Source organism: Mus caroli, unplaced genomic scaffold (assembly GCF_978045245.1).
Source record: "Mus caroli unplaced genomic scaffold, Mus_caroli_1 scaffold_11, whole genome shotgun sequence".
Taxonomy (NCBI): Eukaryota; Metazoa; Chordata; class Mammalia; order Rodentia; family Muridae; genus Mus; species Mus caroli.
The window spans coordinates 78382494-78399556 of record NW_028227266.1 but is presented as its reverse complement, the minus strand read 5'-3'; the positions used below and the strand labels follow the sequence as shown (position 1 = coordinate 78399556).

General features: G+C 39.0%; 1 protein-coding gene across 2 annotated transcripts in view; it reads left to right on the top strand.

Annotated features, from left to right (window-relative positions):
* Nucleotides 1–17063, top strand: part of Col12a1 (collagen type XII alpha 1 chain) — a 119993-nt gene that overhangs the window by 76271 nt on the left and 26659 nt on the right. For both annotated transcript variants that reach the window (XM_021172383.3, XM_021172385.3), the window contains exons 40-51: nt 1127–1273; nt 2613–2729; nt 2862–3008; nt 4155–4229; nt 6279–6418; nt 8040–8163; nt 8306–8449; nt 10148–10312; nt 11046–11084; nt 11183–11321; nt 13301–13443; nt 14706–14815. In XM_021172383.3, coding sequence (XP_021028042.1) covers nt 1127–1273; nt 2613–2729; nt 2862–3008; nt 4155–4229; nt 6279–6418; nt 8040–8163; nt 8306–8449; nt 10148–10312; nt 11046–11084; nt 11183–11321; nt 13301–13443; nt 14706–14815 — 1490 coding nt within the window. The remainder of the gene's footprint in view (nt 1–1126; nt 1274–2612; nt 2730–2861; nt 3009–4154; nt 4230–6278; nt 6419–8039; nt 8164–8305; nt 8450–10147; nt 10313–11045; nt 11085–11182; nt 11322–13300; nt 13444–14705; nt 14816–17063) is intronic.

The following is a 17063-nucleotide window of genomic DNA, read 5'->3' as shown; positions in this document are numbered from 1 at the left end:
CATAGCAGTGCCAGATCAACCCCCAAGATACAATGGTATCAGAATATATTTTCTGCTACTGGAGGTACTATTTCCGGAAACAGCCTTTAAGCCATCAGCCTAAAATATCGTTATCACTCTGGGTGTGTATGAGACTCTCATTAAATTTTACAGTTGAAAATGTTGACTTGTGGCTATTCTCCAATAGATGGTCCTCACACCCCTGAGCATGTAGTCAGCACAAAGTGCGCTTAGTGGATGACTAAGCCAAAAAGAGTACATTGTTTGGAGAGGGTTGGGTAATAAAGGAAGATTCTGGAGGAGTTGGGGGCAGAGTGGAAATGAATATGACCAAAACACATTGGGAGAGATTTTTAAAGAAATAATAGAAATATTATATAAAAGAAAAGTTTTAGCTGGTACACAAAGTGCACAGATTGAAGTTGCTTATATTCTGGCATCATCTTTGCCATGATGATCATGAAATTCCTTATTACACTAAAAGGTTTTGTGCATCTTAGTTTGTTCAGGTTTGCTTTCAACTCCTCAGTGACATTTTCACCTAAACCAACATCACCTTGAATGAACAATTTGATACGTTTTATCAGTGTCAAATCTCCTAGGGCACCTATTATGTACCCTGGAGGACTATGAACAATACAGATAAAGGAGAGGAAGCAGGAGAAAACAAATGTGAACCTCTGCCAGCGAAGCAGAGAACCTGAAGTGTGCAGGGGCTTTAATAACCGAGGATCTGTAGTAAACAGAAAGTGTGGGATGAAGTCCAGGGTAGATGGTCTTAGCTTATCACTACAATAATTGCAAATGTTAATTGAGTCTGTAGTCTGTGGAAAGCATCATGCTGGCAAATCAGGGCTTTGAAAAGAAATGAGGGAATGTGTTTAGTAAAGGAACATAGAAACATGCTGACATTATCTCTATGCTGTGCTGTGCTTTGCGGATGGGAGAGAAACTGGTGCTTACAGATTCCTGGTCACCGCCCACTGTGGCCCGATAAAAGAGCCTGAAGGATGATTGGAATTAATGCGCTCATCATCATAGTCAATTTTCAAGCTATATCTTTCATTCTGAACAGAAACTGAGGCTAGTGAATATATTCTTCTGTGTCCTTTTGTTGTTCTGAAAGGTTCCAATGAGCCTATGGAAGCCTTTGTTGGAGAAGTGACTTCATACACTCTACACAACCTCAATCCCAGCACTACCTATGACGTCAATGTTTATGCACAGTATGACTCTGGACTCAGCGTTCCCCTCACAGATCAAGGCACCACATGTGAGTTGTGCATCATGTTGCCGTTGTAAGAAATGCAGTAAAAGTTTCCAGGCTATCCTCTTGTAATCTTACTCTTTCTCATGTGCAGCATCGGATAGGGAAGTGGTTCTCAGCCTTCCTAATGTTGTGACCTTTAATATAGGTCCTCATGTCGTGCTGACCCCCATCCATAAAATTACTTCATTGCTAATTCATGACTATAATTTTTGCTACTGTTATAAACTGTAATATGATATGAAGGGCGTCTGATGTGCAGGATATATGATATGCAACTCCTGTGAAAGGGTCATTCAATCTCAAATGGGTTGACAGCCACAGGTTGAAGACCACTGACATAGAGAGACCATTTAGTGTCCAGTTAAACAAAACAACTATATACATATCTAAGTAACTTAGTAGATTTATACATGTATATAAGAGGAGGAAGTGATCATTCATTCATTCATTCATTCATTCACAGTCCAGTCATTACCCCATACTAGTCTACCCTCCCTCAGTTCCTCATTCCATTCCTCCTCCTCCTGGAGGAAGGGATTTTTACTTGATACAGAATATTATATTTTGATTTTTAAAATACTAACCTTATACAATATCATTTAATTCATAGTTACCTGTGTAAAATTCTATTGCAGTTTTTTTTAGCTTCTTGTTGCTTTATTATAAACTAGAGTCATGGTGCCACACGCCTTTAATCCCAGCACTTAGGAGGCAGAGGCAGGTTATTGCAGTTTGTTTGTTTGTTTGTTTGTTTGTTTTTTGACATTGAATGTTAACATATATACCACTTACATTCATCAATATAATCTAATAGAAATACTGAATCAGTAATTTGTCATTTAGATTTTGTTTACCCAACATTTTTGACAAGTTTTAATAGGATTCAGCAGCTAGTATATTAGACATTTTTCTTATTTTTTCTGTAAATGACATTCATAATTTTGAGGGACTGTATAATTTCTTTTCCTTGGAAATTACTGATGGAAACCAGCCTAGTGGCGCACACCTTTGATTCCAGTACTTGGGAGGCAGAGGCAGGTGGATCTTTGTGAGTCTGAGGCCAGCCTGGTCTACAGAGTGAATTCCAGGACAGTCAGTGCTATATATGGAGACCTTGTCTCAAGGGAAAAAAGGAAAGAAAATAAAATCATAGATGGAGAAGCAGGATGAGTTTGTCTATGCCACATTTTCAGACGTGTTTGATGTAAGTTTCCCATAACGAGATACTGTGAGATTTCAAGCATTTATTTTACTTTTCATGAACATCATATTATGGTGAAAGCTATGCTTTTCTTTTTTACTATACATAGTGAATCTGTATTTTTTTTTCTTTCTTCTGTAGTGTACTTAAATGTGACAGATCTGAAAACTTATCAGGTTGGATGGGATACATTTTGTGTCAAGTGGTCACCTCACCGGGCAGCCACCTCCTACAGGCTAAAGCTGAGTCCTGCAGATGGTATGTGCAAAAGAAAACAAACTGAGCCTGCTGGGAAGCCGAGCTGGTTTCCTTTTGTTTATAAGCCATTATGTAAACATGTCCTTCCAGATCATGGGTGATAGCACTTGTTTTTCCTCTTATCCCAATCAGGAACCAGGGGACAAGAAATAACCGTGCGAGGATCAGAGACCAGTCATTGCTTCACTGGTCTCTCCCCGGAGGCTGAGTACGGCGTTACTGTTTTTGTGCAGACACCAAATCTCGAGGGGCCGGGTGTCCCCATCAAAGAACAGACCAGTAAGTTTTGAGTTATCTGGAGTGTAGAACGTTCCAAGTGTGGGCGGCATCCGACTCTTCTCCCCTGGGGTAGCAGTAATAGGATGAGCAGGGTGTGTGGCTATTCCAGGACTTTGTAGTGACTATCTTTAATGGTGGTATTTTAAAATGTTTCAATGTTTATTCTTTTTTTTCCTTAGATATTTTCTTTATTTACATTTCAAATGTTATCCCCTTTCCTGTTTTCCCCTCTGAAAACCCCTTATCCCCTCCCCCTGCTCACCAACCCACCCATTCCTGCTTCCTGGCCCTGGCATTCCCCTATACTGGGGCATAGAACCTTTACAGGACCAAGGGTCTCTCCTCCGTTGATGACCGACTACGCCATCCTCTGCTACACATGCAGCTGGAGCCATGAGTCCCACCATGTGTTTTCTTTGGTTGGTGGTTTAGTCCCAGGGAGCTCTGGGGGTACTATTTAGTTCATACTGATGTTCCTCCTGTGGGGCTGCAAACCCCTTCAGCTCCTTGGGTACTTTCTCTAGCTCCTCCATCGGAGACCCTGTGCTTCATCCAATGGAGGCTGTGAGCATCCACTTCTGTATTTGTCAGGCACTGGTAGGGCCTCTCAGGAGACAGCTATATCAGGCTCTGTCAGTGTTTATTCTCATTTTATGTGTATTGGTATTTTGCCTGCATATATGTCTGAGGGTGTTGGATCTCCTAGAACTGGATTTACAGACAGGTAAAGCTGCCTTGTGGGTGCAGGGAATTGAACCCTGATCCTCTAGAAGAGCAGCCAGTGCTCCTAATGACTGAGTCACCTCTCCAGCCCCTATTGATAGTATTTTAAAAATAGGTCTGAAGAAGTGAGAGATGACTCTGACGACAGTGAAAGGGTGAACATATTACTGACATTTACTTGTGTGGCTTCTCTGAAGGCCCTGAGTTCTCCCTCTGAACCTGTGCTTTCTGCAGCGTTAGTTGACCTGAGAATTGACTGAGTACGTGCAGTCTAGATAGAAAGGAATCTCCTTTAGTCGTTGCCAGTGGGCTTGACCTCTGCTTTCTAAGTCTTCATTTGTTTTTAAGGATTTAAAATCCCCATTTCTGGGGGCTAGGGGATGTGTACGTTATATTTTTCTAACTGTTGCTTTGAAATACTAGCTGTGAAACCAACAGAGGCTCCTACAGAACCACCCACGCCTTCTCCTCCTCCCACTATTCCACCTGCCCGTGATGGTAAGTAACGTTAACATAAAAGGTAGAATCAGCCTGTAGGGATCCTAGACTTACGCCATAGGCACACAATCTACAGCTGATTCAGAATGTCCCGATATTATTTCTGCTGAAGGGGTTTTGCAGAGGAAACAAAGATGAGCAGTTATTTGTTCCTCCTTTTCCTAGGCACATTTTGGGGTGAATCAAATCAGTCCTAATCCAACCCAGACCTCTAGCTGGGACTCTGTTTCCTTAGTTTTGCAGCAGAAGATCTAACTGGGCCTTCCATCTTCTCCACAGTCACACTGTGGCCTCTTAGCTCTGCCGACTGCTGGCGTCAACAGACACTGTAAACCTTTCTGGCTATATCTGAAATCTAATCACTTAGACCATTGACTTTGGAATTCCTGGCTCCTGAACTGAGAAGAGACCCAGATTACACAAAGCTAAAAATATTTCCATTCATCAAACTCTGAGACACGATTGTCAGTTGCAGTGAACTGGTAAAAAACACAACGAGCTTGTTAAGGCTGCTGTCTCAGTGATTTGAGGGCCTCTTCTCTTCTCTTCTCTTCTCTTCTCTTCTCTTCTCTTCTCTTCTCTTCTCTTCTCTTCTCTTCTCTTCTCTCCTCTTCTCTCCTCTTCTCTCCCCTTCTCTCCCCTTCTCTCCCCTTCTCTCCCCTTCTCTCCCCTTCTCTCCCCTTCTCTCCCCTTCTCTCCCCTTCTCTCCCCTTCTCTCCCCTTCTCTCCCCTTCTCTCCCCTTCTCTCCCCTTCTCTCCCCTTCTCTCCCCTTCTCTCCCCTTCTCTCCCCTTCTCTCCCCTTCTCTCCCCTTCTTCCCCCTCATCCCCCCTCATCCCCCTTACCCCCTTACCCCCTTTATCTCCCCTCCCCTCCCCTCCCCTCCCCTCCCCTCCCCTCCCCTCCCCTCCCCTCCCCTCCCCTCCCCTCTCCTCTCCTCTCCTCTCCTCTCCTTTCCTTTCCTTTTCTTTCTCCTCCTCCTCCTCTTCTTTGTGTTGCATCAAGCCCAGTTTAAGCAAAATAATATGGTTTATTCTTTTTTCACACTTTGATTTTTAGAAAACATTTCAATGTTCAAAGTGTTTTTCTTTCATAGTATAAGGATATAACTGGTTGTAATCTTATTAAAAGTGCTGTGTAACTAAAATTAAAAATTTAAAGAGTATTATTTAGAGAATAAACTAAGAGCTTTATTTAAATTAGTTTGCTGAAAGAATCATGGCTTAGAACATGTTAAAAATTTTAAAAAGCAGCCTTTGTTTCCTCTTGAAGTCTCAGGTTCGTAACAACTTGAGCCGGAAGCACAGTTTTCAGGGGCCCCCACTCCTACCCTTCTCATTCCCAGCTAGTGCTTGCTCTCATAACCAGATTGGGGCATCCATGGCAGTGCTTGAAGCTCCATCCACACATTGTCACCACACACAGCTCAGAGTTTATCTTCCAGTTTGCTCTTGAAGTTATACTTGTACATGCTAAGTATTAAGTTTGAATGAACTCAGGTTTTCTAAACATTGCCCTAGAAAGTGTTCTTTTAGGTTGCAAAATGAGTCAAGTCAAAGATAGTTATCTTATTTCTTCTTTCCTTACATATTATTCTGATGGTCCAATTTCAAAGCAAAGAAAATATTTTATTTGTCCTAAATATTTGATAATTATATTGCAAATCTCTCAACCTGCTGATGGCCTTCCTTTAATTTTCAATATTGATGCTTTTCAGTTGATTCCCTTCATTTATTGTTTGAGGTAGCTTGAGGGATTACATGTGGCAAGAGGCTATCACTGAATAATGAATTTAACCAGTATGTTCCCAGAACTAAAGCTGAGGTCACTTAGAACAGGCCTTTTCAACTTTCTTGTACATTTGAGCCATCTGGACATCTTACTGTTTCTAACTCAGGATCCTGGCCTGGCTGAGGAGGCCACGTTGCTTCCTGATTCACCATGTAGCCATACTGAGAGTAGTAAGGTTTTAGATGCTTTTTAAGTACGGAGTGTCACATGATGAGAAAATTAAGGAGATTTGGGTTTTCTTTCTTTCTTTTTTTTTCAGTATGCAAAGGGGCCAAGGCAGATATTGTGTTCTTGACGGATGCCTCTTGGAGTATTGGAGATGACAATTTTAACAAAGTTGTAAAATTTATCTTTAATACTGTGGGGGCCTTTGATGAAGTCAACCCTGCTGGGATTCAGGTGAGCATTGCATCACTAGTGACTTTATTTTATCATGTCCTGCTATTCTATTATTTGTAGTGTCTACTGTTTCTTATTTGTAATTTATATGGTTTCCTTTCCACTCACTATTAAAGTAGAAACTCATTTTGATAGAAATTCTCTTTTTGACTTCACAGTTTGCTATGTCTGTTACATGTGTCTTTGGGAAGTAATTTGGTACTGGGAATAAACAAGTAGTAAAATACATAATCCTTTAGCTTTCTTCTCTGTCCAGATGATGTTCCTGTTGGAGAACTTAGGACAGTCTAACTCTAAGATTCTACTTGAAACTTCCAACAAAGCGCATTCCATGAAAGGCCATCCAAAGTTCTGCACATTAAGTGTGTTGTCATATCATGCCCTTAACATAAGAATAGTGGTTGGAAAGGGTGTGTGTCTACACTGTTATTACATTGTATACATTATCCCAGCCAGAAGCATATCCATTAGTGACCCAAAGGAGAGTTAGTTTGTTTTTCTAAGATGGTAATTACCAATTCTATTACTGTGGAATCACTTCCAGTCTGTTTTCTTTTGTACTTGAGTAGGAGCTTAGAGAAGTTTATGTTTCTACAGGAAACATCAAAGAGTAATTAATCATTTAATTGTAATCCGTCACAAAACAAAGAGCCTTCTCCACTCTTCCCAGGATACCCATGAAAAGATGAACATCCACACTCCACAGTTCTCTAAAGCCTTGTAGGTGATGTTCCAAACTCCTTTGAGAAAGGCATCAAGCTATTATTGGCTACTTTTTTTTTAATTTCTGAAAACAATAGCTATTACAGTTTATTGGGTTCACTAGATCACATGATTATCAATCCTTAAAGCAATTTTACAAGGTAAATACAGTTATCCTGACCTTGTTGATAAAGAAACCAACATCCAGAAAAGTAGGGACTGCCCAGTGTTATACAGCTATAGTTAGACAGAATTAGGACTTGAGCCCAGTGAATCTTGACTACATAGCACTAAATCACACTTTCATGTAAATCATACTGTTTTGTCAGGAGTAGTAATTATGATGATACTATGACATTTTTATTTACTATGAATAATGAATTACATCTATGAAAAGGAGGTGGCTGAGAGCCAACTGCCCATGAATCAGGATGGTTTTGTTCTTGTTTCTGACACTGGCATCTCACCATTATGCTGGTTGACCCATCTCATTTTACATTTTGGAGAAAAGCACATATAAATATTTTTGGTGTTAATTAATTATTTATTTTTATTTTTATTTTTTATTTATTTATTTTTCTCAAGACAGGGTTTCTCTGTGTAGCCCTGGCTGTTCTGGAACTCACTCTGTAGACCAGGCTGGCCTCGAACTCAGAAATTCGCCTGCCTCTGCCTCCCAAGTGCTGGGATTAAAGGCGTGCGCCACCATGCCTGATTTTGGTATTAATTTAAATGATGATAGTTTCACTGGAGATTAGAAATTAGAAAATGTAATGAGATTACAACAGCCATGGTTACATTATTAGGCATTAAAATATCTTGTTACATCCAAGATCCCACTTTGCCATCAGAGGAGCCACTGGAAAACTGAGATCCAACTGGATGTCTGACACTTGCCTCTAAACTTATTTTCTTTCAGGTTTCTTTTGTGCAGTACAGTGATGAGGTCAAGTCTGAATTCAAGCTGAACACATACAACGATAAAGCTCTAGCCCTCGGAGCCCTCCAGAACATTCGCTACAGAGGAGGAAACACAAGAACAGGTACCCTGTGGCAGCATTGGTGTGGGCCTCCTTTTTTTAGAGTAGGCAGGTTGGTCTAATAGTCACATCTTTGTCACCTGGGCATGGTAAATGGATAGTTCTCACTGAAGTGACACTAAAGTGCTCATACCACACTCTGCAGGCAAGGCCCTCACATTTATCAAGGAGAAGGTCTTGACCTGGGAGAGCGGCATGAGAAAGAATGTCCCGAAGGTGCTGGTTGTGGTCACAGATGGCCGGTCGCAGGATGAGGTGAAGAAGGCAGCCTTTGTCATCCAGCAGTCAGGTAAGCACAAACATGGACTTCATGGTGTATAAGAATTCATGCTTTAAGTATGTAAGAATGATAATAAAAGAGCCAAATTTTGTTTCACCGTACACTTTATAACTATAATTTCCATTTAATTATGGAATAGATTGCTAATTCCTGAAAAATGACGCATACTCTTTGCATGAGATGTGAATTAGGGCTGTCGCCTGACTCTCTCCACAGAGGATGGAAGAGTATAGAAAGCTATGATTATGGAACACTCCTATAATATACTGCCGGACTTCTTGCTATAGCACAATGAGTCTTGATTTTAATACCTATGCAAGGAACATCATTGGCTTTTTCCTGCCATAGCTCCTCCTTGCAGATGCAGACTGAGTGAAGATGGTCAGGAGGCAGTCTGCAAATAAGAATTATGCCAGTCTCTGGGAGATGGTGCTGGGGATGACTTTGCCAAGCAGGCATTGTAGAAGCCCCTTGGTAACATGGCTCTGTTGACTTATTGTTCAGCCTTATTAGAGATGAAAGTAGGCTTTTCTAGGACTTGTATTAACATCATCTCTCCTGCCATTGGCTCAAGCAGGGCCTTAGGCGGGCATAATTTAGAAAGTAATCTATCCGACGTGTGCTCTGCTGTACTCAATGGTAGATGACTTTGTTAACTAGAACATCAGTTCATATGGAGTTATGTGGTTGTAATTGTAGGTTGTGCTGAGTGTGAAGTCATTTCATTTTCTTTTATCTTTAATTTTAAATTATCATATAAGATAATAGTTTTCCTTATGAAATTCTCATACATAGTTCATTTTGATTGCCCCTATCCAACTGACTACTCTCTCCCTTTTCCTCATACTCCATCCCTGTTTGTTTCCTTCCATGCCTGGTATTCCTTCGTCTACTTTCATATCACATGTGTTCTGTTACTCTCTCCATGCCCTCCCTTAAAGCTTCTTTTCTCTTCTAATGGGTTCTTCTCTAGTTATTGGCCTTCATCGACACTCAGGCCCCATGAGTACCATGGATAAACATTCAGAGAGCATGTAGCACATCTCATTCTGAGCCTTGGTTACCTTACTTAATGAAACAGGTGAACTGATGATAAAAATGCAATGCACATGCAAATGCTTATGTCTGTAAATGTCCTTAGATAGCCTGTTTGTTATGATGTCAAATAGAGCAGTTTGAATAAAACTACTTACATTTACTTAAAGAGTAGAATGTTTGTTTTTCAGTAAGAGCTGTAGGATCTATTTTAAAGGTGGTCAAAGCGCTTGAGCACAAGTTTGATGATCAAAAATAAATCAGTTTTAAGAATTCATATTTAAAACTTAAAAACAGCTTTAAGTTGTTAACGGAACTGTTGGACTTTTGTGTGTGAATTGTGGATTTGTGGAAGACAATGTATACTGAACAGTCTTCCTACTATTAAAAGCTTTGTGTTTTAATTGTTGAGGTGTCAGTTGAGAAGACCCAGTGAATTGAATTTTATAAGTCAGAAAGTGGGATGACACTGAAGAGGCTTATAATCATTATAGAGTACACATTCTTCTCTTAGAGGAGTTTGCGTCAAATAAAAGGATTTGCTGTCCATGCTGAGGAAATACAGTATGATTTATGATGTATTTCCTGGTTTATGATGCTTTCATGTTGGGTTTTATAAATAACAATCTACGGAAAGAGGCTATGTGATTCCCTTGTCAATGCACTCGGCAGGGTTCAGTGTATTTGTGGTTGGTGTGGCTGATGTGGACTACAATGAGCTTGCCAACATTGCCAGCAAGCCCAGCGAGAGGCATGTATTCATCGTGGATGACTTTGAATCGTTTGAGAAGATCGAGGACAATCTGATCACGTTTGTTTGTGAAACTGCCACTTCAAGTAAGTCCTGCTCAGCCCAAAGCCACGGCCTCATTGAGAAATGACTGCTTATAGGCAGTTATCCATACCATGTGGGATCACACCCAGGGCATACATAGATTCTGGGAAATCTCTCGAAACTGATGAATCATTGCTCTTTTGAGATCAGCCTAAACGGGTTCTTGCCAGAAGTCCATTTTTAGCTTTAAAGATGTAATAAACCCCATGTGGGAAAATAATTTTAATCTCTCCCTTTCTTACCAGCACAATGTCTACAGCATTTGAATTGTATATTTGAGAGAACTTCAGTGAGGTGGTTTCCTTTTATAATCAACTGGTATCTTGTTGGCTTGTACCCCAAGAGAACAATGAGAAGACTGGCCTTTTACTTTTATTTATTTGCTTTCTTTTTCTATAGTGCTAGATATTGAACCTAGGACCTGGCATATGCCAGGCTGCTTCTCTACCACTGACCCATGTCCTTAGTCTAGGCTTGAGATTTTTTTTTTTAATGTTAAGATTTCAAATTCAGCTTTGAGCCACAGATACTAAACATAGATCAAATGAATGTCCTTCTCTTAAACCATGAGCGACAGTTCTTGTGCTTTAGATAATGGAAACACTATACGTGTATTATTTTCAGCAATTAAATACTATATTAAAAACTCTGCTTTGTACACATGCATTGCTACTTTCTGTGCATCTATGTAATTCATATTGGTGACACATACTTAAAGAACGTTGCATGTTCCAGGTTGCCCTCTCATCTATCTGGATGGCTACACATCACCAGGTAAGACATTTGTGTAGCCTTTGGCTAATTTATTTCAAGATATTCACAACAATGTAATTGCAATGTACTCATTTAATATTTTCTTCTTTGATGTCAAGGCTTTAAGATGCTTGAAGCTTACAACCTGACAGAAAAGAATTTTGCCTCTGTCCAAGGAGTCTCTTTGGAATCCGGATCTTTCCCCAGCTATTCAGCCTACAGACTTCAGAAGAATGCCTTTATCAATCAGCCCACAGCGTAAGTGTGAAAATGGGGGCGCTTCTTTTTTCTTAGAGTAGACAAGAGGCTCTTAGACTTGCTGCTGATTGCCCGGAATCTTGGAACTTAAGAGTTGTCAGAAGACTCCCTGTGGATAATCTAGTTTGCTTTCCTAAAGACATCTTAATTATCTTCCTAGGATTATGTAACAGCGTGCATGTAGAACACTGGTACCCATGAATTGTTATTCCAAGATTCAAGCCTCTCAGTCTGCTAATGGCAAGGTGGATAATAGGACAGCCTATTGAGCTGTAGGCTGGGGCTTTAGTTTACTCTCTTCTTCTAAGGAAGGTTGTTAAAACAGGAAGGCAGAGCATTATTTTGAACATTTCACCCCTGTGGTGTAGAAGACCTGGGTGGAGTAAGTGAGAGATGAGAGCAGACATTCTATCTCATGTTTCAGACTTCAGAAAAGGAAGGGCTGCAGAGCTACACTTGCCCACCATCAGACAGGCTGAGGGTCGTTTATGTTGGCTGATACTTCAGCAGTCTGTTGGGTAGCACTAGATATATTTTATTTTATGAAAGTTTGTACCTGGGTATGATAACAAAAAAATAATGTTTCTTATTCATTAAAATGAAAACCATTTTATGTTGAAAAGTATGTGTTTGGCAACTCCAGGGGAGAAAGGACAAGAAAAAACAAATTGTCCAGAGAGTTAGGGGAGGGTCAGAAAATAATGTCTGAAAATTGAAATACACAGAGGAAAGCCAGTGGAAACCTAATTCTAAAACCAAAGCTAATTTGTTTTAAGGAGGAGTCCATAGCATGGTTTGACCCATTATAAATGCCTACATCTTTTATGCTTAGTTACAATGGTTCAGTATGCTAGATTTTCTAGTGGTCAACATTACTGAATATTTAATTTTTCCAGTCACCTCAAGATATGATTTTAAATGATGGCAGCCTCTTCTCTCTACAGAACTCACAAGTTTTGACTAGAAGGAAAGAAGAGTAAATGTAATTAGATCTTTGTTGTTTTACTGAGGAAGGAGAAAAATAGGCTAAATGAGAGAGATGAGGATAATATAGGGAGAAAATCAATATTTTTTAAATCAGAACATTAAAAGACAGCTCTTAACCACATAAAAGGCCTCATGGTAGCTTTCTCATAGCTTATGCCCTGGGGAGCAAGAGCGTATCACACCAAGCATGTTGATGATATGGCATCAGGACATACAGCCTCCAGAGACATCCTGTGTCTTCATTTTTCCCAGGAGTTCCCCTCCAGGCCTTTGTCCTACCTCCAGGGAGAAAGCGTCATGCAGTGTTATACAGAAACACATTATTTCTCCTTCAAACATTCTCCCAGAACAGCAGTTCACACAGTGCTAGAAGGACACAAGAGATGGAAATATTTGTCTCATGTCGTTAGAGCCAAAACTCATTTTCCTTTAGTTGAATCCCATCTCTGTTTCGTTTCTAATTGTTTGCATATGTACGTGGCCTAAACATTTCCCATTGGTCCTCTTTAGGGGAATCTGTAAGTTTATTGATGTGCTTTACTTGATTTCAAGGGAGGAATTTAGAGGTGTAGGAACTACTGTGAGGCCAAGAGAGAAATGAAAACTTTAAGCCATTTTATCTACATTATCATATCCCTATCACTGGAAATTAAGTATGTATTGTAAGACTTTAATCTCTTAATATTATATCTATAGTTATAGTGTTTCTTACTTTAAAATTGGTGCTTCTGTGTGTCTAGAAAATATTAGTTGTGGATAGGAAGATAATGATTAATTGAAAGTTTTCCAAACTTGTAAATTGATCAAATCCCAAGTAATGGATTTGTGTTTGATTCTTTGACGTGTTTCATAAGGTTTTCTCCTTCTGCTATGAGGCTTGATGACTGTAATTAGGTCCTAACACTACCTATAATGATATTACTGTGTAAAAGTTCAAAATAGTCTCTGATGAATAATCCCATTTATTGCTTATTTTGTTTTATCCAAAACAGAGAACTGCATCCAAATGGACTCCCCCCTTCATACACGATTATATTATTGTTTAGACTTCTCCCAGAAACTCCTACTGACCCCTTTGCAATTTGGCAAATTACAGACAGAGACTACAGACCACAAGTTGGAGTGATTGCAGATCGTAAGGAGACTTTATTTTATTTTAAGGCATATGCATAGTTTTGATCATGTTTTTCCTTATATCTTTAGAAATCTTCTGAAAATATATTTATATGCATATATATATATATATATATATATATATATATTTACTTGGTACATGTTTTCAGTTGAAGTTTATTAAAATAACATGCCAACAAATATTCAAATTGCATCTACTTGCAATTGAAACAATTCTTGCTTTTTTTTCTCATTTATTTAGTTTTAAAAATTAACTTACTCATTCTTTGACAATTGTACTGTATTTAATCTTAGTCCTGTTCACCTTCATCATGCCCTCTCATCTCTCTTTTCTTCCCTGCTGAAATCTTTCTTCTCTCTGCAAAGCTCCCTTACTCTTTTGATTTTTTTTTTTTTTTTTTTTGGCGAAGCACTGAGTTTAATGGGGGTTGCATACAGGAGAACGTGTGGGAAGTTATTCATTGGACTCTGGGCAACATTTTAGTGGTTACACCACTGAAGACAATGATGCCTTCCTCCATCAACAGCCATTAATTGGCGGCAACAGTTGTTCATGGCCTCATGAGTCCTCCTCTATCCATGTTGAAAAGATAATGGACTCACGATCCCCATCTTGTGCAGGCACTGTGCATGTAACCACCACCACAGTGAGCTCAAGAGTGCAATTGCCATGCCATACTTAGGAGACACTTGTTTTTGCAGCACATCTCTCCATACGTTTGTACTTATATTGTTTTTGCCCCGCTTCTTCAGTGTTCCCTGAGTCTTGGAAGCAGTGATGTAGATGTTTTGGTTAGGGCTGAATGCTCCAGCGTCACTTATTCTTGGTACTTTAGCTAGTTATGAGTTTCAGAGTTAACCTCTGCCTGCAGCAGTAAGAAGCTCCTTAGACAAAGACTGAAAGCAGCGTCAAATATGGCTATGGACCAGTATTCAGAAGGTAGTCCGATAGCATGTTCATTTATAAAAGAATAGAAGTAGATCCTCCTCTGACTCTGGCCTATGGCATCCTCAGCTCTGGGATCCTTACCAGGTATTCGGTTCCAGGCCTGAAATCCTTCCCATGCAGTGAGCCTTGGATTCAAGCAGAAAGTCACTGGGGTGACTTTATCATAATTGTGCCACCTCTATACCAGTGGGCACATCTTCCCTGGTAGATATTGAATTTTTTTTCAATTTCTCCAACAAGAACTATTTGTATACTTTGAATAAAAAGCATGTTATGTGTATAGAAGTTTAACAATGATCTTATCTTGATTGCAGCTTCTAGCAAGACACTATCTTTCTTTAATAAGGATACAAGAGGCGAGGTACAAACTGTGACATTTGACACAGATGAAGTGAAGACATTATTTTATGGAAGCTTTCATAAGGTAAAAATGTAAGATTATCTGAGTCTTATTTTTAGAATAAGAGTATGAATTGAAACCAAAACTTAATTATTTTATTGTGTTTAAGCTAAATTAGAATTCTAGTTATGCCTTTTACTTTTATTTTAAATAATTTGCTTAAGTTACAAGATAAAATTTGAATAAAACAGTAAATTCCACTAGCATTTTGGTATATTTTCACTATATTTTCCAAAGTTTGAAACAATGGTTATGTATATATTTGTATTTATATATATTTATATATGTAATGAAACTTGCCTGATTTTCTGCTTACCATTTTTTCCATTTTAAGATATATTGGTATTTATATGTATGTGTTTGTCTGTGTAAATTTATGCTGTATATGTGAGGCTGCATTTACAGCCCTGATGAGGTGTTAGATCCCTCTGGAGCAGGAGTTACAGGCAGTTCTATGCCTCCTGACCTGGAAGCCGGGAACTCAAGTCCCCTGGAAGAATAGCAAGTGCCATTAACCTTTGACCCACCTCTCTAGCCACTCTATTTACCACTTTACTGAAAACATTTCTGCCATTTATTTTAACAAACTTAATAATTTAATGGATTGTATTTTAATTGGTCATATTATCATTTTATAGAGAACAAACATTTTATGTGCTTGCCTATTAAAACATTACATGATGCAAGCAAACTGGAGAATAAGAATTTATTAATAAGAATTAACAATAACTGAAGGAATAATTAAGGTAGATATGTAATAGATTATTACATGAACACAAAGTCTAAAACACCATTCTTTTAATACACAGTTTCCTAAATAACCACATTAAACTTGTAAGAGATATTTAAGGTGGTTTCTCATTCTTGGAGATCTTGAGTTTTTGTCAGTGTCCAGAGGATTATTGAAACGTTCAGCTTTCTAAGGGACAATCAATTGGCAAAGTACAGTATTGAGACAGGATATATCAGAAACAAAAGGAACAATCTAGTTTAGGAATACATTTTTAATGCTATTTTTCACATATGAGATTGTGCTAACAGAAATACAAATTTTTAAATTGATTATATATAATTTCCCTATGTATGGCATGGTAAAAGACAAGCCACATACACAAAACCACACCTTCCTAGTTCAATATGATCCCCAAGTGAAACTGAAGAGCCTTTCTCTTGCTTGCATAGGTCAATGCAGCCTCTTCCTGCTTAATGCTCTTGGGTATGCTTAATTTATTTCCATATGCTTTCCAGTTTATGAATTAGATTCCCCTTTCCCCTCAGTATACAAAAATTATTAGTTCCTTGAGAATTTCTCTTTTCTTTTAGTGAAAATAGAATTTTCTCATACACTTTATTCTGATTACAGTTTCCTGTCCCCTTCCTCCTCCCAACTCCTCCCCACCTTCCTTCCCATCTGGATTGACACCATTTCTATTTTTGTTGATAGAAAACAATTAGGCAGCCGGGCAGTGGTGGTGCATGCCTTTAATCCCAGCACTTGGGAGGCAGAGGCAGGCGGATTTCTGAGTTCGAGGCCAGCCTGGTCTACAGAGTGAGTTCCCGTCAGCCAGGGCTATACAGAGAAACCCTGTCTCAAAAACACACACACACAAAAAATAAATAAATAAAATAAAAAAAAGAAAGAAAGAAAACAATTAGGCATCTAAGAGGAAAAAGAAAAATAAGATTAAAAGCAAACAGATTAGAATATGACAAAGCAGCAAAACAAAACAAAAAAGAGCCAAAGAAAAAGCATAAGAAATGCATATAGATGCAGACACACACACACACACACACACACACACACACACACACACACACACACATTCACATAACCAGAGATTTCATAAAAACCCCAAACTGGAAGCCATAATATATACACAAAGGATCTGAAAGGTAGAAAAATATGCAACCCAACCCAAACCAACAAAACAACCCCCCCCAAACCTCTTACTTAACATTATGGGACACAGCACCTTCAAAGATGCCTTTGAGTTCACTTTCTGTTGCTGAGCTTGGGGGTTATTCTTAAGACTGGGTTGTTTCCCTAGTAAGACTCTTGGATACAACTGAGTTTCTTTTTTCATGTGACTATCAATTGGAGAAGGCTTCTCAGTTAGGAATGGTTGTGTGTGTTCCCTTTTTCTTTCATCCCTAGGACCCCACCTAGTGCATAGCCATATAAGCTGTGTATATGCTTTTTTTTTTTTTTGTATTTGTGAGTTCTTATGTGTCCCAACCCTACTGTGTGTAGAAGACCTTGATTTCTGGATGT